The sequence below is a fragment of the Haliotis asinina genome, chromosome 3 (assembly GCF_037392515.1).
Source record: "Haliotis asinina isolate JCU_RB_2024 chromosome 3, JCU_Hal_asi_v2, whole genome shotgun sequence".
In the NCBI taxonomy this organism is placed as follows: Eukaryota; Metazoa; Mollusca; class Gastropoda; order Lepetellida; family Haliotidae; genus Haliotis; species Haliotis asinina.
In genome coordinates this window covers 32832900-32857728 of record NC_090282.1, presented here as the reverse complement: position 1 = coordinate 32857728, position 24829 = coordinate 32832900, and the positions used below count along the sequence as shown (strand labels likewise).

The following is a 24829-nucleotide window of genomic DNA, read 5'->3' as shown; positions in this document are numbered from 1 at the left end:
TTGCTGAGGGCCTATTCTACCCCGGGACCTTCACGGGAGTATATATATATATATATATATATATATATATATATATAAGAAGTTCTTAAAGAAACGTATTGAAATGGTTTACTCTTTGACAACACCCACTCCTAAAAGCTACAGTGGGTACAGTACCCTCATGAGCGAAATCTTATCTGGAGCTTCTGTTTGGTCAGTGTGACCATTCTTCGAACATTTCAATTAATCTGAACACCACTAGTGCAAAAGGCACTATAATAGAATAGATATAAGATGTTTAGCAAATAACAACAAGCATATTTCATAAACATCTTTTATATCAAAAGTTCTGAATATCCCCATGTTTCTTTTCAAAAAAGACAAACATAAACATGAAACAGACACATGCTCAGTGAAAGTTCAAACACAAGCCTTGTGTTTCAACACACGCACAATAAACATTGTCACATTCAGATTTACAGGACCCAAACAAAGTACCAACCTAAAGTATCTGGATCCTCAGGCTAAATATAAACTTACAACAGAAGACCCTATAGATTCATCTACAGAAGACTATGGAATCTTCCTCTTATTTGAAATGGTTTATTCTGCATTTATACTCCATTAATATCATGCTAGGGTTTACCAGAGAAAGTAGTGTTCACATACTGTACCAATTTGGGTATCAAACTCGGGCCTTTGCAGTAACAAATAAACACTTCAACCATTTGACTACAACCTGGCCAAAGGTGGAAACACATTTGTGGATAATCATCGTAGCTACAACATAATTTCTGATTAATACAAAATATATACAAGGGAAAATTAATCAGAAATTATGCTGATGTAACTACGATGATCATCTATAAATGTGTAAAATTTTACCTAGATTCAATGAATATTAAATTCATGAAAATTATTTATGCTTCACAAAATTAATATGAAAGTCAACGGAACTTTCACTTTTGATCATTTACTGTACATAACACCCCAAAATACAGATACTCTGTTCATTTGACACAAAAGATGGGTTCACTACTGATCTTTGAACAATTCTTTTCAACTGCTTGTATCTAAAATGACATGTACCTCATCAGGAGGCACAAAACCTTCAGCTGCCGGAAAAAATTTAACACCCCTCCAGGTTCCAAACTTGAAATTTATCAAACTGAGCCATTTTCCTAATATGTCATTGCTACAGTGTCTACCTTCTGGAAATGTACACATACAGTTTAATTGAGGTATTGTGTTTGGGTATTTGTAAGTCTGAAAACAAAGACATTGGCTGTGATCACACAAAATGATGCATTGGGGCATTTCATAATTATCACATAAACACTGCTCTCGACAAATCTTGTACCATATTTTCTAATGAAATAAAGAAAATGGTGTGAGCTGACCTGACAGGTGCACACTTCCATCACAGTGGTACCATGGAATGTCCAGGAGACATGACATGCATGTTTTATTCTATTTTAAATATGATGTCTACCTTTCATTTAGTCATGACTGTAGTATCATGTACAGTTTGGAATCTACACATCATGCACAGAGCTCTTTAATTCGTAAGAATTATTTTGCCCCAAAGTGTGGCTGATAATTAAAGAACCTTGGATAATTATGAAATTCCCCAACTGTTATAACTAATATATTATATACATAAATACTAGTAAACCATACAGCACTTGTTTGAAGGATGGACACAATTAGCACTGTTGTCTCAGCTGAAAATCCTTTTTGATGATCATGCTGAGTAACAGAATAACATGTTATGTGTGAGATGACACTTTATGAGCAAAGTAGATTCTTTCACTTTTGTACAAGAATCTGTACCTTACTGAGATATAACATGCTACAAATGTGTACCTTGCTGAGAAAGTGTAATCCCAAATATAACATGCTACATTTCACCACTTTCTGAATGGCACAGTGTAATCACCTAGCAACACATTTTGCCATAATTAGAGTTCACTGCCTTTACAGAAGCATACCATTATCCCAGTTTGCTGAAACCAAGCAGTTCCATAAAGATCCAAAGAAAATTGCAAATTTCTTAAGCTTTCATGATTCTCTGCAACAGGTTCTTCATACAGTTTCAATTCATACAGTTTCAAACCCTTTATCATAAAATAACTGAATCTGTCTAGTGTGACAATTCTTTCAGAGAAAAACTTAAGAAGGTAAGGAATGTGCTGGATCAGAAAAAGGAAAACTTATTGGACAGGACTTAATACTATATCTAAAGATTTCTCATGATAATGAAGTTATCAGTCTTTTAATAAGAAACTTACCATGTTTGTAAGCAGTGATAATGATGAACAAGCAGCAAGCACAGTATAGATAAGTCTCCACAGATGACACCGATTATGCAGGAAGCAGATTATGCCTGCGGCTCTCAAAACTGACCATTTCCAATCACCTCAATAGAAGAGGTACTGTGCCTCTTTACACTCATCCCCACACCCTCCAATGTTGTCATTAGGCTGTTTGGACTTCACATTCTAAACACTATCTCAGCACTGATCATGTAGGTGTTTGTTTACAGTCACAGTTCTAACTGTGTTCACTGCACCATGACTGCTTTGACAAACAAGGTCCAGATGTCAGGAAAAGCTTGCAAATTCTCAGCCCTTGTGAAATCACCATTAGGTGCAGCAAAACTCCAACAAACTCTGACACTTTTCTTGACCCCAATGAAAGGATGAAAATTCTAACCCTTCAAAATTAAAACTAGCTGGAATGGTTTTAAGGCAGGGCATAATATTAAAAAATAGTCAAGTCTCGTTAATCCCACAATGCCCATTGCACAGCAAATTGTTGAATTAACAAGGATGTCAGACTAAACTGAGACTAAATTATATTTATTCAATTTGTTACCAACAAAAGCATCAAATAAAGCCAAGTGTCGAATAAACAGAGGTTGGATTAACGAGACTTGTTTGTAATCATTTTCAAATAATGATCCCAACAATGAGTAATTTGGTTTTTGTACACGTCCTTACATCTGAGAAAGCGGTTCAGAGGAATGTCATAGAGTGACACTTCATTCACGCTCCCTGACCAGTATTAGTTGGCATGATTCGAATGTGTGAGGAAAGAGTGTGATGAATGTCTAAGATGTTTCCACTTTTTAGAAACTGTACAGCACAGATGGTAATGGCAGGCCAAGAAACAACTGTAAAAATGCAGGACTTAAATACTGGTGTGCCCAAAGGATGCAATCAGCAACTCTCTCATATCTGTTATACAGGGACAGACAACATATACCACATCTCAAAAGAGCCTGTTTTCTGCAACACTGACACTTTTAGTGTCAATCTGAGACTCCCTGTCAAAGTAATCAAGAAATATGTCAGTTACATGAAAACACTTGAAGTATTCAACAGTGAAGTTGAAGTGATCAAATAATATTTTGTACAAGAAAATCACATACCAAACTATTGATGCAGATGCTGGACACTGGTAGTCATCATGCAGTTTCTGATATTATCAGAAAGAGCATAACACGATTTTGTGCAAAATGTACAGATCTATGACCATTGTTTGGGATCCAGAACCAAACAGGAATTATTTCTTATTGCACTGGACATTGTAAATATGCTATGGAAACTTGAACTAGATATTGGATTAGTGGCTTTGAGCCTTCAAACTGCCATCCTCAAAGAATGAAGGTCAGCAACAGCTTGAACACTGAAAATAAGTCATGGGTTTGAAGTATTGATGTTTGTATATTGCGGATGCAATAACAATGTTTCTGAAAATTATCTATACAGAAAACTTACTGTTATCTTATATTTACCTTGCGACAAAGAGATAAACATTCCGTTACCCATACTTGTACTCATTGTCATGGTAACATCCAACTTCTATATGGATACAAATACTCTCATGTCATTGTACAGGTTAAGTTGTGAGTGTTTTAAGATTAGAATAGTGCTTGCTTGCAAATCACTGAAATACTGGTATTGGTTTATGCATCACATTCACCTACTAACATGTCCAAAGTATTATTCCAAGACATGTCTTAATGATGGTATAGTACTGCCCCAGCCAGTTCAGTTGAAAGAGATCATATTCAAGTCAGTCTTACTGATAACGTAATTTCAAGTCTCACAAAAGGTCTCATTACAACAACAGTAGCTGCAAGATTACTTTGAGGAATGGAGTCTTGGTGTTATTGTCGAAGTGCTGTGTTTTCAGTAATAGTACCATTCAAAAAATGAAACATTCTCTTTAACCTTTTAATGTTGCCTGTCTGACAGGCATACCATATTTGCAGCTCTTTTAGACAATGCACAGATGTTATTTTAGAAGATGAAAGAGAACCCCTTACTTTCAGGGAACAAACTGGATTTATAAACCGTATGCTGAACAGTAAACAAGAGTGATATGTATGACATGTTCACTAAGAGTGCGGAGCATAGATGATTAAAACTGTACATTCAGAACAAATGGAATTCTTATCACATGTTCGGCACATGTTTCATTGAAAGCCTGATTGAGCAAATATGAGGTGTACCACTCAAACACAGTTAGAAAACACCCCGTTCTTACATATAACAAAGAATGGGGAGTGATTTAACTTCTTTTGAGTACGATAGATGGACAATCCACTTGAATGTCACTGAGTGGTCATGGCACAAGCTTGTTTCTTTGGGAAAAGATAAGCAACTATGATAGACATGCCCCTAAGGTTCTGTGGATGGAACACCTCCACCAAACATGCCTAACAAGGGTTAAGTAACATCCTAGCTTAACCATACTAACCTCAACTTCACTTTGTCATTTAGAACATGTTTAGAACATGATTCTTGCACATCTATTGAGAATAACCTGAGAACGAACACAGCACCTGAGTTAGATGCAGATTTCACCTGAGAATGTCCATGAAGTCGACAAAGTCCACAAATATTGCCTGTGAAAGTTTCACCACCTCAATGACTACATCCCCTCGCCCCATGGCGTCCAACAGTTTCACCAGCTTTTGTTTCATTTCACAGTTGTTATCCATGTTCAGGGGCTGTTCGGCTTCTTCCACGAAGCCAGACACACATGTTAACTTCAGTTTTTGCATACTACTAATGTTAGCACAAGCCCGTGTAATGTCTAGCTGGTTCTCTGATGTAAGCACATTTGCTGAGATGTCCAACATTTTCAACTTCCTTAAAGTTCTTGTCAGAGTGTGGCAGAACTCAGGCACCGAGGAGTCTGATAAATGGTTCTGGGACAAATTGAGGATTGTTAGTTGTGGGAATTGTTTGAGAATCTTCAGGAGATAGGATGGAGCTATTCTCCTTGTATCAAAGATCATGAACTGACACAGTTTGCTGACATTTAGTTCACGAAGATGAGGGGCGTGTTTAGACTTGGCCAGTGAGTCCAGATCCTCTTCGTTAATGTCACAGCCCCTAATACTGAGATATTCTAAGGGTCTTTGCAAAGCATCCAACACCTCCCCTAAGCAACCTACAATGTAGTTGAAGCCAATGTCTAATCTCACAAGATGTTCAAAGCAATGGAGTGTGTTTACAATTTGTTGTCTGCCAGTTGTACAGCTTCGTGTTTTTCCCTCGTGAAGGTATATATTACAGTCTTGTAGATCAAGTGAGCGCAAATTTGCAAATTTTTTTAGATCAGGTGCAATAATGAAGAACACATTTTCTTCAAGTTGTCGGAGAGATATTCCTTCCAGGGTCTGAAAAGTAGAAGCATCATTCTTGTAAATTAACCATCTAAAATATCACTGCACAACATAATCTTGCAACAAGCCCATAAGACAGCCTGTTCTTCCAAAGTTTTGCAATAGTTAAAAGTATTAATAGTAAATAGTCAAAAGCGCTTGTACAAATTCAGGCTCTTCTGGGGACAAGTAAACTGCTAAACATCACCATACGATGCAATCTCAAGACGGTCATGATTATCTGCCATGATAAAGACTTGGAAATGCTGACTAAGCATCAACTATCCAGCTAAATGCCAATTGATGATTTTAGCTCACTGTCAAAAGAGGAAGTCGCATTCAACTAGCATACCTCAACATCTTGGCCTCGTAGGACAATGAAAGGAGCTAATGAGTCCATGATCTCATCTCCAACCATCAGTTCCGACCTGCAACATAACATACACTGTTAGTCTGAAAAAAAACTCCATGATAAACAAAATTACAAACCTTTGGAAGGGTTGATGCAGAAAAACACTGAAAATGACTAATATTTTAATCAGGTCCATTCATAGTTTATGGTGGAGCGGGGGTGTTGCCATTCATTTTCTTCTGGGGAAAAGGGTGGGGAAGGAGTTCTGGAGGGTGTGTTGACTGATTTTGTACATGACAAGCAGGGCGGTCACTTACTTTGTACATTAATTTTTAGGATGGGTGGGTGGTGTATTCACATTGTACATACAACTCTATAAAAATCATCATCACCTCACCTAGCCTTAAATTATGAATGGTCCCTTACATGGCTTTTAACCATGCACATATACAGCCATGAGCACTTGAGTGTGTGGCTTCCTAGTCCCAGTCTGGATGACTCTGGATTAGTATAGCCAGTCTAAATAGATATGACACACTCACACACAGTACACTCCCACACATGCAAGCCCTTTTCCCCTGACACAATACATGAACTAAAAACATGAACTACGCTCTGTAAAAAAATCAGTTATGAACGAAACACAGACAAGTGAATGAACCAGTTCGCCATATACCAGAAACTGCCTCACCTGATATGTAAAGTGGAAACCTGGATACGAAGTGGAGTGATGCTGCGGAGGCAGTTGGAGATGAGGTAGTCCATGAAGAAAGCGTTGTTGGTGCTAAACTGCAGCATGTCCATCTTAACCACCATCTTGTGCCCTAAACATGACCAATTAATCATTGATGACTCTTTAACAATGTAAACATACTAGAATTATAGTTCCCTTTTCTGGTAAGCATGGGCTGCTGAGGGCATATTCTACCCCAGGACCTTCACCGGTAAAAAAAATAAAGGAATTTTGGGAACCCAATGCATAATGAACACAAAAGCTATTGGTCAAAACAGCACCCTTGCCATGTTCTGGCTGGTGACAAAGTGCTTGAGAAGAGTAAGTGAGTTTAGTTTTACGCCGTACTTGGTAATATTACTGCTATATAGTGGTGGTCTGTAAACAACCAGACAAATCAGTAAACAACATGTTTGAGAAGAAAGTGTTAATAATGATTCCTTTACACCATACTGTTCTTAACATCATTCTGGCAACCACTGAAGTATCTGGCAAGCTAGCCAATATGTTCTTAGGCCTTGAAAGGTGAGTCACCTTTTGAATGATGCAAATTAACATGTATCAAACAATATGTATTGCTCTGAGAATGCCTATTCCGGGTCTTGTGTAGCTTGAAAGATTGACTCAATATTATTAAAATCTAAATATTTTAGATACTTAAATACTTACCTTACCATAGGTCTTAAGCATATTACCTCAAGCTCCACTTAAAAGAGATCAGACAGTCGTAGATTCGCCATTCTCTGGAATGGCTACGCATGTATTGACGAATGTACAGGAACAGAAGTGACGCGGACTAACCAAAAAATTAGTTTTTACTGAACAGGTCAGAGCGCAATGGTGTTTCTATTAACCTCAACCTTTGCTGTAGTGGAAAATGAGAAAAATAGTCTCTTACAAGACTGCCTCTGGCACCTTGGAAATCTGCTTGTCGCTCTGGACAAGAGCTCACAAAGAAGTCCCTATCGTGTTGCCCTTGAAATGCCAGGACTTCCTAAGGAAAAGGAGGAAATCTACAATGAATTGAGGATAAGCTTTCAGTGGGTCCTTGGACTTCTGGGCACAAAATTTCTCAAAAGACATCCACTTATCCTCACAGACGGATCTTGTATAAACTTGATGAGCGTGAGCTTAAGTCACTCTTGGAGAAAAACATTTGGCCTTCAGTGCTTTCTGCAAATGGTCCAACTGTGCAGATGAACCACCACTCTTGTAACTGTTGCAGGTTTCTGTCAGTGAGGCGAGGCAAGTCTGGAAACCAAGTCCTGGTTGGCCACCAAGGCACAATCAAAGCAGATGAAGCCTCTGTCTGCTTGACCTTTGTTATCACAGCTGGCAGCAGATCAGGCGGTGGAAAGGCGTACATGTCCAGACCGTTCCATGACAAGGACATGGCGTCGACTGCCCATGCCCCTTGATCTGGAATGGGAGATACGTACAATGGGAGCTGACTGTTGAATCGGGTCGCAGTTACGTCGATCAGAAGATGGCCGTGATCATAAAAAAGAAGGTTGATGGCGCACATCTTCAGTGAACTGAGTAAGGGCACTTCCCCTACCCTACAGGGATTCCGGGGACGTTCCCTGCTGACGGCACTGACCACCGGGATTGGTCTTGCCACGACAACGTCTTCTGGTGAAGACACTATGAATGGACTACCTTTGTGGAATGTAATGTCGCTTTCCTCTGCCCCTTGAAGACGACTTGCCACGAAAGGCAGAAATCAGGCCTCGAAAGTAGCAGTGTAAGTAAACTTTGCCTCAGAACTTTTCATTAAGCTCTACTCCTGAGTATAACAAAACCCTATGGGACGTTGCGTCAGGCAACCTTTGAGACTGACCTATCAGAACACAGGTTACCAAATCGCAAAAGTGGACATTCGCACATACCTTTTGAACTTTTTAATCTCGAAAAGGTTCGTACCTGAGCGATTCCGAATGCTATTTAGTGTATGATCCCTTCTGGGTGATACACATAGCACACATTACAACCATGACAACAGTGAGTAAACAGTTGCTGAAAATGGTGCTTTGGGCAATATTTAAGGATGTTATCTTGCGGAAATATTCGCTAATGGTAACCATGTCAACAGAAACCCCAAAGCGTATAAACTGCAGGTCAAATAACTGTGTTATAATGTGCAGATTTTTGTTGGCAGAGAGATCTGTGTCTGTGACCTGAATATTTTGTAAGTCCCTCTGATTCATAAATAGTAGCCGTTGTCTGATCGGTTGAATCTAGACTCAGTGGTGAAGTGTAACGAATAACACTGAGGCTAAGTTAACTTAGACTGTGAAAGTAGATAAGGACCCTTCGTATTTGTAAGCTCTGCGTGCTCCCTATATACCTCCTGTATTCTATCATCACAGAGGAAGCGAGATGTAATGGAAGCTCTCAGCAGTTTTCTTTTAAATTCTTCCTGCCTTGTATATAGGCCAAGAAAACAAGAACACTGCACAATAATTTGTTGTCAGCATCAATAGCCAGTGTCTTCAAGTGTTGCTCATGATCGGAAGACTGGGGAGAACTTGATATGCGCTTCAGGGATTCATCATGCTCGGCACCACTATAGGGAAAGTCCAAGCTATGGATCTCATAGTCTGCCTTTCACAACATAAGGTCTTGATGGTAGGGTTAATTGATAACTTAGCAAAGCCTGCATCCAAGGAGGTCATGACATCGGCACCATAGGGCGAGTCAATGAAAGCAACTCTTGGGACAACCTAATGTCTTTTGGGTCATCAGTACCGGAAGAAGGTACGGGCAATCTGGCAACCTGTCGGCCATACAATCGTAGACAGAGGAGGGGGAAGGTTAGTACACCCATCATCCATCTCATCTAGCATTTCCTTGTATTCCAGGGAAACATAATGTTCGTCCAAATCATCCCAAGACACAGTAGGAGCATTGTGCAGCTGACTAGAGACAGAAGCCAGGCATGGTGTTGGGGTAGAAGGGGGAGATCACATCACCTCTGTTCCTGTACATTCATAGATACATGAGGTAGCCATTCCACAGAATGGCGAATCAACAACTGTCTGATCTCTTTTAAGCAGAGCTTGAGGTAATATGCGAAGGTAAGGTAAGTTAAGAAATTAAGAACCATAAAAATCATCTGTATTTGTGCTGGGTGCTTGGTATTCTCTTTCAAAAGTGGTCAAATGTATTTTTCTGTGGCATCCCCTTCAGGAGAAGATGAGACAGAAGTCAAGCATACTGCTATTAAACGCTACCTCTGGGGAAGTTAATGCGGACATTGGAATACTTGATCATCTTGTGGCCTAGGATTTCATTCAGCAACTTTGGCAAGACTTCTTCAGTCAGTCTAGTGGCCTCAACACCTAAACACAATGAGCAAAATATTAAGAACATGATAAAAGCATGCACCAAAGCAAAGACACATAAACATGGAAAATGTGAAAGTGCACATTTTGCAAGTTTTCATTTACACTTTTTCGCATATCAATTGCAGAATGAAGTCAAGTAAACTTAGAAAATATCTGATCAGAAACCTGTCATTGTGATGACAACACCCATGGCATATTGAGCATATGAACAACTATGGAAATGTTACTTGAAAGAGCAAACTGACACAGACTAACAAGGACAGAGACATGGGCTTAACAACCATGCTCTACAGCACACAGGATGAAATGGAGGACTTTCATAATCAACAATTTTTTCAAAATGAGAGACCAAGGAGAAAATGGAATTGTTCCCATACCGGCTGTCTTGGAAATCACTTTGGCCAAGCGTTTAAGGTTGAGCTGTGATTTCTTGAGAGACAGGACTGGCCACATCTGGATGATCAGCTTGCTGAAGGTTGTGTCTACAATTCAATACAAAAACAGCTATAATTTGGTTTTTGATCATACACACTTCCTGGACAAGTTAAATCACTGAATGTACCAAGAAGAACATGTACTTCAGAAAGTTTATGTCCAGATCAGTGTGATCATGCAGATTTGGAATATAATGTATGTCACTTTGATTAGCACACTGATGACTGCTTATGAACTTCTTACTGTGGTTATAAATCTCTGTCAACTTACTGAGTTTAAATCCTCTAAAATCCAGGCATTTCATTTTACAAGCCTTTGTCCTTCCTAAGACGCCACGGAACACAACCAAGTCGAATCCCATTTCTTCCTGGAATATATCTGCATAGGTCTTGTGGCAAAGTATCTCACGAAAACTGGAAATATACAAAATACTTTCATGCTTGAGAGTCAACCCTGACACAAATGAAAGACAGGTGGTAGCTGTTATATGTTTTTCAAACTGAAATGATACAGGTATGCATCTATTGTGGAAGGAAGTGTATTGAGTGCTGCCATTAACCATGATTGTGTTAAATGATATGGGAACAGATTTCCATTTATTACATCCATCACTGAAATGCTGCATGATTACTGTATTCTAATATCACTACTAAAATGTTGCCAGAATGTTATACTAGAAATGTGTTGAAAGAGTTGACAACACTTAATGATCATCCTATTGATAATCAAGACCACAATAAAGCATGGACGATCTGTTGAAATTACAAAACTCACCAAAGACATGGTAGAGGCCAGCTAGCAATGAGGCTACCGACTGCCTGTGGTTGTACATTATCAACAGCAGCTTTCAGTAATACTGGTGCTAGATGAACAGGAACTGATGTGATGGTTAGTTCAGCCAGGGGAGGATACTCATTCAGGACCTTACAGCTTATCTGCAGCAGGGAGCGAGGCTGGTTTGTAGGGTTGTCTCCCTTTGATGTTTTGTCATTGATTTGAAGATGGTCATAGTCTATGTGGTCCAGTGCCCGGTACATTCTGTTGACAGAAATATTTTTAACGTATAGAATAACAGACAATAAATTCATGATAATATTCACAGCATCAAACATATTCCCATGACTCATAACATATTTTGAAGTTCTAACTCTAAACTGGACACACTGTCCATTGAGGTAATATCTTCAGGTGAGTGCAATGGCTCATAAAAATTCAAATATCATTATTAATATGATGCAACAAAGAGATATGGTTAATGCAGCAATCGCCTTATTTACACACTAAATAGTCTGGAATATTAACCATTGAACACACACCTTCAAACCCATAAAAACTGCACGTGAATACAAGTTCCTATCATAAGGATTTTCCTCTTGTTTGTAAACAAAAGTACTAATTCTAAAACGAGGACTGTCTGGCATTATGAGTGAACGAGTTTAGTTTTATGCCATCTTAGCAATAGGTTAACTGGGGATACCAGAAATTGGCTTCCACACCCATGTGGGGAATCGAACATGGGTCTGATCTAATAAATAGCTACAAAGGCTATTTCAAGGTTGTTTTGCATAATTATACAGATATCCTGCCACATGTGTGACAAAAGGTATGGCAATACATCTTGACACATCAAAATGACTGAACTGCTAGCTTTCTCAAAAGTGTTCAATGACTGTATGTGTAACTGCACACCTACTGTTAAACAAACAATAAACACACAAATAGGAATATTTTGTTTACTATAATGTTCACAATGAAAATAAACCCTTTAACGTCAAGTATTATATGCATACTTATCATGATACATAGGTCAGGCATATTCATCATGTTTATAAATGAAATAATTTGCTGAAATGAGTGCATATGATGTGACAAAATCATATCTCACTGTCTATTAGGCTGGCTATGAGAACCTCTAAGAGAGCGATAGGACAAAATACATGATATAGGTCTGTCTCGGGGTAAACATGTTTCCTGTCAAGATCGCTGATGTGCGATACTTAGCGGTTGTTAACATCAATGATTGGTAACTAGGAAGTGGCCTAAGTCTGCAAATGATAAAAATTTTGCAATGTAACGAATATTGGTGAGTTTTTACGAACTTGGACAAATCATAACTTTTTCTCACCCTTTCCGACAGGATTCCTCTTCCTTACACTTCATAACGTGGAAAGATTTCCACTCGTAACCCTGTTTTACTTTATCACTCTATAAATGAGAGCAAATGCCTATTTATCAAAACTCATGAACACTAAATGTTACCCTAACCCAAACCCTAAGATCCAAATCCTAACCCTAAAACCTTGAAATAATCATAATAAATATATATCACATCTTAAGCAGGGGTTACTGGCAGAATTCTTACCCATCACATTACTTTCTTGTTATACGGTGAAAATGGGAGATGCCTCATTAAGTCGGTGGCAGACAACCTTATTTTACACCGAGCTCAAGAGTGGTAATACAGCTGATGGATCAAGCAGATGATAGATATTGATGTTTTAAACTTTGAGCTGGGGTCTCTTCATATAAAACAAGCATCCATATGATCAGAACTGTTTGTATTATTTTTCGGCCGATATCCATAAGTACTTGGCTATAGGAATCGCCAGTATACATCTGAGGACTTTGTCGACACTGGCACTCAAAATTAAAAAATCAAGGCCAATCTGACTGGATGTTTCGTCATTGAACACTTAGTCTGTTTAATTCAGAAATTGACATTATGGATAGTCTTCGGTCTAGACTCTAAATTAAGGGCAAAACTGTAATATTTTGCTAAACTGTATGCCACTATGTAGTGATCGTTATGAAGAAATGTGGTCTGAATTGCTGTTCTGTGCATGTTTCTCGTTTCAATTTTTCAGATCCGTCAACATGGACGTTGGATATCCAACTTACAGATAAAGCACACAGAAAATAAATTTCAAACTTGGACAGACGGTAAACCATACCTTCTAGGATATCAACTCAATGAAGAGGAAACTTCATATATCTGATGGGACTGCTAACTTAGGCCACAGTAGACGTGCACATCCTAACTCATTCTCTTTCAGCGCCCCATGAGCGTTATTCTCGTAACATATCGCGAGACTAAACAAAGACATACAAAACTCAAACAGGAGAAATAAAACGAAACAGAATGAGCTCCTACGTTGTTTTCGTCTTCTTAAGCAGTTTTTATCATCCGGGTCTTACTTGTCATTTATACATCATACTCTGGTTGTAGTACTTATGATTTCAGCGTCATTTTTGGCTTGTTTCATCCATTTTTACCCGTGAGTGTGCACTGAGGAATACTACATATTTTTGTCGGGGCCTTGGTGTATTTGTAGCCACTTTATATTTCAGTGAACAGAAACGTTCAAAAACCCAAATCAAAGTGCAGTTCATATTCCTAAACCCGAAATCGAAACTTGTTCGTGTTGAGGTGTATGCTCGTCTGTGAGTGAATGTTGGATAAAAACTTAGACTAACACCTAGTCTCTAGATAATGCTGTGTATTGATTGATATTCCGTTCTTGTTTATTTGCCTTCCATGTAGTATATGGAACATGATGAATCTCTTCTTGAGAACATAGCTGCATTGCGTTGAGGAACCAGGGACATGATCGAGGCAGCGTTTTTTCCCTCATGAGGTCAACAGAAAAAAGCACGGACCAGGATTTACACGGACTGACACCCGGGGTATCACGAGTATGAAGCGTTCAGGTCAGTCGTGTGGTATTAGTTTGATTCGTGTTTCAAAGTGACAAAGAAGTTTCCACTCATAAAGTGTCTTACTTTCGTATGACTCACCAACTTCTAAAATGCCAATCAAACAGAACATCTGTGAGAAGAAACTAACGAAAACCCGCAATCAAGTTCGAGATAAGGGTGTGTGAAACCAGAGGCCATATAAAAGATTTTTATGGTCTCTGGTGAAACGTAATATCATTAATATATATTATTTCAGATGTAATCGATGGAACGTTATTTTTATTCCCCACGGGCAAAACCGTTCTCGTCATGTATTTATGTTAAATGTACATAGTACCATGTTCTGTCTTTTAATATCAGTTAATATTCCTATTCCAACCAATCTGAAATCCACAATTTTGAACATACTGCGTTGCATGGAACCTCCAACATGGCGCGGAACGTAAATGGAGAATTCCGGTAGGGGTGAAAGTTTTCGTTCAGCATGACATTCCAACTTTGTTGATTTTAAGCACTTCATATTTACCAGCTGCCCCGGAGTTCAATGTCTGTAGACATTAAGCTGTCATTATCAGTCTCATTGAATAACATTATTTTTAGTGCTGACAGTCTTACTACTTTCGTTTTATTTTCCCGGAGACGGAAGTGAAAATGTTATCAGTGTAAAAGCGCTACTGACTTGTGACAGGTTTTGGTCCCTTTGTCATTGACATGTAATACTTGATTGAGATCACTGTACGAATTCGACATTCCATTCAAACGTGAGTATCATGCATCGCATGAAGGGACTCATTGGGCCGAGGTTTGTCAAATATCTGTTGACATCAACTTGTGTCAGTCTATTGACAAATAGCAATGCAGAGTTTCGTGATCTGCAAATAGTACCATGATCACAATTACAGCCTCGTTTATCAAAAGACAATGAATTTCGGAAATAATTCCGCCAGTAATCCCTCTTTTTTCAGGGTTATAGCTAAAACGGCACCACAGCAGAACGGCACCAAAATCGTTTGGTGAAAACGGCACCAAAATCGTTTGGTGAAAACGGCACCAAATTGGCGAAAACGGTTACTGATTAAAGGGCTAAACGTCACCATATATCAAACATTGTTTTATTGACTTAATTATCATGTTGATTTATTGTTTAATTGTTTGTTATGTTTAGATGTTTATTTCAAGTTATCAAGCCTTCTTTTGGGTGGTTTGGTGGTCCTGAAAAGGACCGTTGAGATAAGAGTTTTTTAAAACTCAATGGATGGGCCCGTGAATTGCCGCACATCTCGTCAGGAGTTGGGACAAGGAAAGATCACCATCCTTGAACTGGTTCCACAGTGAGAAAACCTCATGTTGCCTTGCCGATGATGTCTTTCGTACATAGGCCTTCAGACGTCCCTCCTGGATGAGCCTGGTCCGGAGGGGGAGGAGTTTAGCTTCCTGGTATAGCTCTGGGACCAGGCGGTAAACTCCCAGTGACTGCTCCCTCACCTTTTTATTCATCCACTGTGCCAGCCTAAACAGAAAAATACATACGGTTATTACTATTGTATGTATTATTATTTTATTCAAGAATATCGGTAACTTTTATTATAATAATGTCTACATGTATGTATTTTAAAATGAAATGTATACCTTCAACAAAGTTGTTAGTCCTGACTGCAATGTTGAAGACAGACCAGGTGCGTGGGGTGAACATAGGGTGTGTGATCCATTGACTTTTGAAATAGTCTGTGAGTTGACGCGATACAGTTTGAAGGGTGCGATGTTTTTACTTTCCAAACATTGTCGGCAGAGTAGACGCATTTATTATCTAAACATACTACACGCAGCTTGGGTATGAGAAGCACTTTCCAATCATTGTCGGCAGAGTAGATGCATTTATTATCTAAACATAATGCAAGCAGCTTGGGTATGAGAAGCACTTTCCAATCATTGTCGGCAGAGTAGACGCATTTATTATCTAAACATGATGCAAGTAGCTTGTTGTGTGTTAGTGTTGAATGTTGATGGGCATACTTACCTGATATATTCCTGATATATTATTTATTTATATTTAGGTAATATATATGTTTTCACAAAGTCTATTTACGAAACACTAAAGTGATCATATCAATGTTCATCCAAAGTTCACAATCCAATAACATCTACTTACCTAATATATATGTTTTTATTTCACAAAGTCTATTTACGAAACACTAAATGTTTATCCAGAGTTCACAATACAATAAATCATCATATCAATGTTCATCCTTTTTAAAATTGTGACGTTTTCGCCATAACATTTGTATCTGTTTTCGCCAAGGGAAGGTTCCGTTCTGTCCAAACGATGACGTTTTCGCCAGGTGCCATTTTGCTGTGGTGACTTTTAGCCTGCACCCCTTATTTCAGTAAGAAATGCAGTCTCGGGGATTTATTCCCCAATGTAATATTTCAAAAAGGGGCGCTGGTATAAATTTTTGGGGGTTAAAGCGTTTAATGGGGGTTTAGAAGTTTGGGGGTAATATTAAAAAAGTGGGGGGAGGGAGCGGCGATAAAGAATAAAGCGCCTTATTGTCCATCTACTCTGTGTCCGTGTTTCTTCCCCTGTCTTTGCTCCACCCTCTTCTTGTTGCCGGCAACTTCCTGTAAATTATCATACTACTTTCATACGTGTAATGTCAATGGTGTAAGCATTTAAGTGAACTACATAACTAACTAAACTAACTTCACTAAGAATTTAACTAAGTCTGAAAGAAACGACATTGCTTCTGGGAACCGAACCCGGGTCGTCTGGTCGAGAGTCCTCCGTGTTACCTCAGTGCTACTGAGATTGGTGACCGACAGAGCGGAACTTATTGTATTTAGACGCTAGTTTTTAGGCTTTCGTGTGGGTTGTATTGTACTAATGAGCCATTTTCCAGTTTTGCCGTTTAGAGTTATCTGCCCTCTGTGACACGTGACCGCGGGCATGACGACACGTAAACAACAGCTGTCAGGTTGACGTTCCGTTTGTTTTGTCGACAGACGATATTGTTTACCTTTGGCCTGCTATCATTATTTGAAGAAAATATCAAGTATGTTCTCGTCAAAGACTGTACCACAGTTGAAAATGTATTTGAAAGATCGTGGTGTGACATTTACAGGCTACATTCGTCGCGAATTGATCACTTTGTGCGAGTGTGTTGCCAACTTGAATTTGCCCGTCTTGCATGATGTTTCCGATGTAAACTGCGCATCCCAAACATTATCACACCTGAACATTAATTCTGATCCCTTCCTTATACCCGGCTACTCTAACAATTTGTCACAATCCCCGGAAATTTGAATATATGACGTATTTAATTACTTGGTGTCGTTCAGGCCCGATTACGACAGAAGGAAGCTCCGTGCTTACAAATCTTTTCAAGACTATCGCTTGTATGCTGATGGGCATGTCAACAGTGTAGAGTATGTTGATGCTACTGACACCGTCGGAATTTTTAAAGCATCTGTGAAGCCAACACAACGGGACAAGACCTACTTAAAGTCCGAGTTCTACAACCTATGGATTGCTGTGGACAAAATGAATGTTGACATTAAGACCGCTTACTGTCAGTGCCCAGGAGGGTAAGTGATCTAACACTGGGAAGGTCTAAATCTCATAATGATCCTTAAAATTAAATGGATTGGCTGTTTTTGACTACATAGCATAAAACTTAAACAAGCTTAAATACCATTAAAGCCAAATTTCCCAACTGTCTTCAATTTGCAAAGAAACAACCAGTCCCAAACTCTTGGAAACAATGAGCATTTATATCCTTGTTTCAGTGGATCATAGCCAATATTTGTAAGTTCCTAATATTTCTGTATACGTAGTCAGAATACTGTGAAAGTAGTTATTGATGTTGCTCATGAAGATTACATATTCAATATTTGTTGAAGTAACCGTTATCCAGAAAAATAAAACCCTTTATGAATATTCTTTTCACATATTTCAGTTCTGATGGAGCCTGCAGACATATAGCAGCAACACTTTTTGATATTGAAGCTTTTGAGAAAAAGAGCATCACTGATGGCCCTTCCCTTTGGACCAAAAGACCAAGACCTCATGATGAGCCTGTGCCACTGGCTCACCTAAAAGTAAAGAAAATCAGGTACAAAAAGAAAAATGAGGATATATGGGGATTTTCAATACATTAGTCTGTAAGTGGTCAATAATATATAACATAATCTGGTTTTAAATAAATGACAAACAACAGGAAATAAATGGAAATATATTTAATGTTGCTATATGTATAACCAATCTGTACTGTGTTGCAGTTATGGACAAACGCTTGCTGACACAAGTAGTGACTATGGCCAGGATACTTTTGATCCTCGACCAATAAGTGACAGATCAAATCCATCACTTGAACAGGTGGCCAATTTTGCAGCCTCACTGCATCAGGTTAGAATGACTGAAATATTTCTATTTCAGTTTGCAACATGTGATATGTAGCTTAAACATGAAAATGTTAAGTATTCATATAAAAGTTTTTGGAAAAGGTGAAATCAGTGAATATCTATCTGTGAAACAATGCACTTAATGCTTATAACACTTCCAATGTGGAATCATGACAGAAAAGGACAGTTTTCAGTGTTCAGCACGAGATGTATCTCAGGTGAATTATATTATATATGTATTATGTAACTTATCCAAAACTTTCACATTTGCAGATCAATCCTAATGCTTGTGCCTTGGAGAGCCTCCTTGATCCCACTGACACACAGATTCAAGCAATGAAAATTAATGAGGAATGTGTTGCTATGTCCCTACTCAAGAAACTAGAGGCCCTTGAGTTGCCTCCTTGTTCTGACATTTCTGAGGACATTATTGATAGACTGAAATATTGTCCTGATGACATTAGTTACATTGAACATGAAACAACAGGGCAGAGTGAGAATCCTACATGGTCAGTTATGAGAAAAGGCATGGTGACTAGTTCAAATTTTAAACGTGTTTGCACCAGGGCAGATGCTTTTGAAAAGAACAAAAACATTGACTGCTCAAAGTTAGTGAAATGTTTGCTCCATGACAGTCTTAGCACTGACATTAGCAATGTACCATCTGCTATTGTGTGGGGTAAGAAAAGGGAAAGCAAGGCCAAAGAAATGTACACACAGATTGAAAGAAGGAGACATACAAAATTATCTGTGAAAATAAAAGGTTTATTGATTGATAAGGAAAATCCTTTCCTTGGTACTTCAGTGGATGGTACAGTTGAATGTCAATGCAAAGAAAATCATCAAGACAAACTGTTAGAAATTAAATGTCCATGGGCTTTGCGAGACTGTGATCCTAAAAGTGCTGCACAAAATAGGGGGTGTTACCTGAAAGATGGTAATTGGCACCTTAAAGATGACAGTGATTATTATTATCAAATTCAAGGCCAATTAGGCATATATGGATTTCAGTCCTGTGATCTGGTCATTTACACAAGGAAAGGTATACATGTTATTAATGTACCTTTTCATGAACAATTCTTTGAGTCTATGATCAGAAAAATCAAATCTATTTATGTAAAACAATTGCTTCCTTCATTGCTGCAGACAAGTAAAATAGATGAAGACTTTTGTCAGCTCTGACTGAAACTTCCTGTTTACTGTATGAGGTACATGTATTTCTTTTGAATGAACCCAAAGTCTACTTAGCAAGAACATTGTCCAAGTTACACAGTGAAGCTTCCACATTCACACACTGACAAAGAGAACCTTTCATTTTCAAAGGAATAACACCCTGTAATAGTTTATATTCTTTCAGCCTACCAATAGCTCTCTCAACATGTATTCTAGCACTTGCTATTCTCCTAGTTTTGGTAACTGCTACTGAACTGAGTTGTCTCCCATGAGAAAATGGTGGTATGTTGAGAGTTGCCTTCTTAAAGGCTAACAGATCTCTTATTAAAAAGCCTCTATCAGCCATGATGTCATCATGTTCAGAGAGTAAATCTAAGAAACCAGACTGCTGAACTATCTTCCTATCTGAAATGCTGCCTGACCATAATTTTGAAACAAATGTAAATGAACCTTTAGGAGAGCAAGCAACCAAACACTTTAAGGTATTTCTATGTTTATAAGATGACCATGTTACTCTCTGGCTGGAAGGAATGCTTGGTTTTTGAAGTAGAAATTCTGTACAATCAATAACTGCTTTGGTATTTGGAAAATATTTAAAACATTTAGGAAGATTGTGTTTCACCTGTCTTGTGGAAGGCCACTTGATAAGAAAACATAATTCTTTGTACATCAGATTGATCCATGTGTTGAAAATTCTACTTATGTGGGAATTTGAAACACCAAATAAATCTGACAACTGCTCCACATCATTAGCTCGCCGTAGACGCATCAGAGTGATGATGAATTCCTCATACAGAGAGAGCAGTCTTGAGGGGCCTCTGCTGGATTTTTGCTGCAATACAAAGTAGGAAATTGTTAACATTTACTCTGCTGTACCATTTACATTGTGAACTGATGTTGTCAGAAACTATTTTGGAAATAATGCACTGGTTGCCAGCTAAAATTCAGAGATGTGTTAATTAGGAACATTCTTTATTATCAGTAGTATGTCTTTATGTTCTGACCATAATAAACTATTTCTGAAAATGTAACCAGTATGGAATGGTGTATATAGTATGTAAGATCCTTTGATATGTTCTGACATGACCACTAATGACAAACACACCCCATCCTGCTTTGTCTCGCTTTGTCCTCTCCAGTAGGTCATCCTGGCAGCCTTGTCTTTCAGCCAGTTGAACACCAACATGAGCATGGCAATACTGAGCCCTGTTGTAAATGTGTAAAACTGATCATCTATCTTCATTGACTATGTGAAGTTGAATAATAAATTAAACATGAATGTTGTATTTTGCTTACAGTGCAAAACCCCAAAGGATTTATCAGTGTAATAATTAAGTTATTTCATTTATATATGCAGGTATTTTGTATGTATTTATGTTAATACACAACAACATGTAATATATTTACCAGTGTAAAACTTGCTGCTTTTGTTGTTTTTAGTGATGTTATCCATTGTTAATTTTTTTGTCAACATCTTGGGGTTCTGCAGCATATCATCTGTGTATGTGCTGATGTCATCAAAACACAGGTTTGTTTGTGTAGAGGCATCAGCAGTAGATTTGACAGTGCAGTAGGCATGATCACCAAGAGCTGTCATTGGACCAACAATGTCCATGCCCGTTTGAATTTCACCTGCTAAATAATTGAACATAATTAGACCGAACGAATATTAACATAGAGCATATACAAGTATGTACAATTATCACATAAAAAGGATTCAATCCAAAACAAGACAATGCATTAATTGTAAAGCAACATGCTAAAGTGAATGTTTTTAAACATGCATACATTTGGTAGGTAAGACATCATCCTCCACACTTCTCTTTTCGCATGGAGTGTCTGAAGTCACTCGATCAGCCTGTCTATGACGAGGTGGTGGTCTGGGCTTCGAGGGCGTGGAGGTTACAGGGACTGGGTCGGGGAAATCCACAGTTGGTCCACGGCCACCTGACAGAATATTTATAAACCAGTTGTAGTTAACACGAGCACTGAAACAACAGTTTAAAAATTTGCATAGGTGCACTATTTTACAACATGTAACCACTTATATATCTGTGACTCAGGTTGTAGTTTTTTTTCATTGTTCGAGAGATTAATGATTTGCATTGACGATACATGCTCAATTTTCACTTTCACCTGACGCAAACAAACACAGCAGAGTAGCATATTCACAAAAAAAACCTCACCTACGAAGTGTTTGGAACAAATGTATGTGTGCCTCGTGATGCTTTTCACATCAAATCCCTCTCGACCACAGGCCCTCGTCCACCTCAAACATTTCTCCGGTTGACTCTTCGGTTTCGGAAAAGGAATAAAAAATACGTGTGCCATGTCATGGCGATCCTTGTACCTGTTATCAGACTTGCACAAGCCATAGCAACAGTGGTGGAAAGGCATCTTCAACTTCTCTCGGTGTACACGTCAGATAGTGGTCGGTGCACCGTCAAACACGTTACAAAATTTGACAGCCGTTTGTTTTGACCGTTTGCCCGCGGTCACGTGGTTTTGCAAAGGGACATAACTCTAAACGAACTGGAAAATGGCTTATTGACGAGATCATTTCAGAGGTATCGGTGGCTCCGAGGAACAGGGGACACACACTATGAGATAAGGGTGGCGAGTTCATGAGATCGAACCCCGTTCCCCGTGAATTTATTTTTTCCGTTACCTTGTTGACATATGGAGGTAATAGTGGCTTAACAACTAATTGTAGTAAAGGAATTGTGATGTCGTATGCTGTTGGTGAGTGCGAAATTAGTTGTGCTTTTCCCGTGCATATGATGATTTTGTTACCGATTGCTTGTATGTAATGACGTCCCATGATTTAATGCTTTTTGAGTAAATTCCCATGCGAGACCCAAGCTGGGCGTGGTACACATTCCCGGTGTAGGAGAAAGACAAAAATTAGAAGCCATGTCGTCATACTCTAGTTTAGATATTCCCCCTAACGTAGTACGAGATTCTGAGCCCTCTTCTTCACCAGATCCACTGTTGTATTTCTTTCCTCCGTTATCGGATGGTGACTTGAACGAGGACTCACCAGGTTCATCAAGCGTCAGTGACCCATCAACTGAACGACGAACGAGTGACAGTCAGCCTGGTATTAGTTCAGTGTCCAGCACAGGTGTATCTTTTTCACTTACTCAAAATATTAACATTTGCAGAAATAGTACAAACACTGCTCCCGTATCTCCTGCAAATCCGAGTACGCCGTCTCCTTCAAGCATGCCCTAAACGCATTATTAAAAGTCCCGATCGCTGAACCATCTGAAACGAGCCGTCCCTGTAAGTGCAGTATAACTCCTGCAGACCCCTTCCAGTCTGTCTCACCTCCACGCTCTTACATACCTTCACCTGTCCACGCAGTGTCTCACCCCACACCCCTTCGTAGCGTCTCCCCAGCACCTCGTCCAGCACCCTGGGTTGTTACACGTTCTGGACAATGCTAAACACTCTCCTCCAAAGAATCTTTTCTGTCTACTTTCACATTTAGGTAGCACCGAGAGCACTGTTTCATTTTGCCAGCGGTACGGGGTGTTACCAGCCGGAGCTACTTGTCCTAACTGTCAGCAAGTACTAACTCGCACTTACACAGTTAATCGCAAGGGTAAGGTTCCCAACTATCGTTTCTAGTGATTTGCAAATAATCCGCCATTTCCAGTAAAGATTATTTGTATTTAGTGCCAAATCCCACTAATGGTGTCGATACAAACCTGATCGAAAACCGGTGGTGGTGCATCAAAAGGGAACTACCGACAACACACACTCGGCGACCTTACTTTGCTCTACATGTAGCCAAGTATATGTATCGCTGTAGTGCCGAGAAACATTGCAGAGGACATTGGCTCCGTTTACTCGGGAGGCCAGTAGACGTACGTTGTACTTTTCTTGAGTATTGATAAGTTGTATGGAAAATAGCTTACATATGGTGATGATGTCACGCTGACCTCAACAGATGTGGACTCCCGTTCGACTCCCAAGGCTGAATACGGGAACGGCAGTTATTGCAAGTCATATATTGTTTTTGATGCCTTACACACATTATTGATGGTATAACTAGTGATTAATTTGAGTGACAGTTCATAAGTTAATGTTTTGGGAGGGGGGGTACAGACGGAACTCTTACCTGAATTTCTAGTATTCTGATTGAAAGTAATATAGACTTGTACAAATTGCAGTGATAGATGGGGAACCCGGGTTCGATTCCCCAAATGGGTACAATGTGTGAGGCCCATTTTCTGGTGTCCCCCGCCGTGATAGCGCTGGAATATTGCTAAAAGTGACGTAAAAGCAAACTCACTCACTCACTGATAGGTGGGGAAAAACGTCTGCCAGTTACCCACCTTTGAAAACGTTTCTACTAATTGTGGTGCTAGATATAGTGCCCACAGTCTGTTTTCAATTCTTTCTTCAATTATGGTTATTTGCATGTTTTGTATCATGTCGCATACCACTGCCACTTTCAACTTCCATCAGTGAGGAATGATTAGTTAGAAGTACGACTGATCAGGTTAGCTAGACATTTCTTATAGTAGATCCTCATGTCTTCCTTGTAACCACTGTCCAGATATACATTTTGAATGTCCTTGCTACTTTTTATTGGGAAAGTATTTTACAGAATGTTCCAATATTAAGACAAATGCATGTTTAACTGTTTGAGTGGGTGAGTGAGTTTAGTTTTACGCCGCCTTTAGCAATATTCCAACAATATCACAGTGGGGGACACCAGAAAATGGGCTTCACATGTACCCATGTGGGGAATCCAACTCGTGTCCTCGGCATGAGAAGCGAACACTTTAATGACTAGGCTACCCCACCGCCCCTTTAACTGTTTGGTAAACTGGTAGGACTCGACCCCTCTATACGTCAGTAGTTACAAGCAACTAGAAGGCTAGAGGTGCTGGGGCTAGGGGAATGACTCCATTGGTAGGCACATGTATGCTTTGTAATGACATGATAGAGAGTCTGTAAAACTACTCTAAAATGGTGTGATGAAATCCAAGAAACATCAAGCGATTAAATTAGACAGAATTTCT

The 24829-nt window shown here is 39.1% G+C and overlaps 4 protein-coding genes across 5 annotated transcripts in view; 2 read left to right on the top strand and 2 right to left on the bottom strand.

The window, feature by feature from the left end:
- Positions 1 to 299: 299 nt before the first annotated feature.
- On the bottom strand, positions 300 to 13627 carry LOC137277833 (leucine-rich repeat-containing protein 14-like). The gene is made up of 8 exons (XM_067809796.1): positions 13478 to 13627; positions 11301 to 11564; positions 10797 to 10939; positions 10469 to 10573; positions 9978 to 10085; positions 6703 to 6835; positions 6012 to 6087; positions 300 to 5674 (listed from the first exon to the last, which is right to left on the bottom strand). The coding sequence occupies exons 2-8, from the start codon at positions 11561 to 11563 to the stop codon at positions 4850 to 4852; spliced, it is 1653 nt and encodes a 550-aa protein (XP_067665897.1). The 5' UTR covers position 11564; positions 13478 to 13627; the 3' UTR covers positions 300 to 4849.
- A 989-nt stretch (positions 13628 to 14616) lies between these two features.
- Positions 14617 to 24829, top strand: part of LOC137277828 (uncharacterized) — a 34115-nt gene continuing 23902 nt past the window's right edge. Inside the window, exon 1 of one of the 2 annotated variants that reach the window (XM_067809788.1) lies at positions 14617 to 14681. The gene's annotated coding sequence lies outside the window, so the exon portion shown is untranslated. Of the gene's footprint in view, positions 14682 to 14861; positions 14984 to 24829 lie in introns of those variants that run through there. The other variant, XM_067809789.1, reaches the window with a different exon arrangement.
- Positions 17531 to 19802, top strand: LOC137277830 (uncharacterized). The gene is made up of 4 exons (XM_067809793.1): positions 17531 to 17804; positions 18176 to 18331; positions 18498 to 18624; positions 18894 to 19802. Exons 1-4 carry the CDS (start codon positions 17761 to 17763, stop codon positions 19800 to 19802), a joined length of 1236 nt encoding a protein of 411 aa, XP_067665894.1. The 5' UTR covers positions 17531 to 17760.
- On the bottom strand, positions 19772 to 22250 carry LOC137278831 (uncharacterized). Its single transcript, XM_067811341.1, has 5 exons — positions 21980 to 22250; positions 21582 to 21740; positions 21201 to 21425; positions 20899 to 20999; positions 19772 to 20625 (listed from the first exon to the last, which is right to left on the bottom strand). The coding sequence occupies exons 1-5, from the start codon at positions 22188 to 22190 to the stop codon at positions 19861 to 19863; spliced, it is 1461 nt and encodes a 486-aa protein (XP_067667442.1). The 5' UTR covers positions 22191 to 22250; the 3' UTR covers positions 19772 to 19860.

What these genes read in the sequence shown, in the direction of transcription:
- LOC137277830 (XM_067809793.1), top strand. Translation starts at nt 17,761, where the DNA reads ATGAATGTTGACATTAAGACCGCTTACTGTCAGTGCCCAGGAGG. An exon ending in TACTGTCAGTGCCCAGGAGG is followed by an intron (nt 17,805 to 18,175) that starts GTAAGTGATCTA and finishes CACATATTTCAG; the next exon opens with TTCTGATGGAGCCTGCAGAC. An exon ending in CTAAAAGTAAAGAAAATCAG is followed by an intron (nt 18,332 to 18,497) that starts GTACAAAAAGAA and finishes ACTGTGTTGCAG; the next exon opens with TTATGGACAAACGCTTGCTG.
- LOC137277833 (XM_067809796.1), bottom strand. Translation starts at nt 11,563, where the DNA reads ATGTACCGGGCACTGGACCACATAGACTATGACCATCTTCAAATCAAT. An exon ending in CCGCATTAACTTCCCCAGAG is followed by an intron (nt 6,836 to 9,977) that starts GTAGCGTTTAAT and finishes GGTCATGTTTAG; the next exon opens with GGCACAAGATGGTGGTTAAG. An exon ending in TACGAGGCCAAGATGTTGAG is followed by an intron (nt 5,675 to 6,011) that starts GTATGCTAGTTG and finishes TCTACTTTTCAG; the next exon opens with ACCCTGGAAGGAATATCTCT.
- LOC137278831 (XM_067811341.1), bottom strand. Translation starts at nt 22,190, where the DNA reads ATGCCTTTCCACCACTGTTGCTATGGCTTGTGCAAGTCTGATAACAGG. An exon ending in TTGTTCCAAACACTTCGTAG is followed by an intron (nt 21,741 to 21,979) that starts GTGAGGTTTTTT and finishes ATATTCTGTCAG; the next exon opens with GTGGCCGTGGACCAACTGTG. An exon ending in GCGAGACAAAGCAGGATGGG is followed by an intron (nt 20,626 to 20,898) that starts GTGTGTTTGTCA and finishes TTTGTATTGCAG; the next exon opens with CAAAAATCCAGCAGAGGCCC.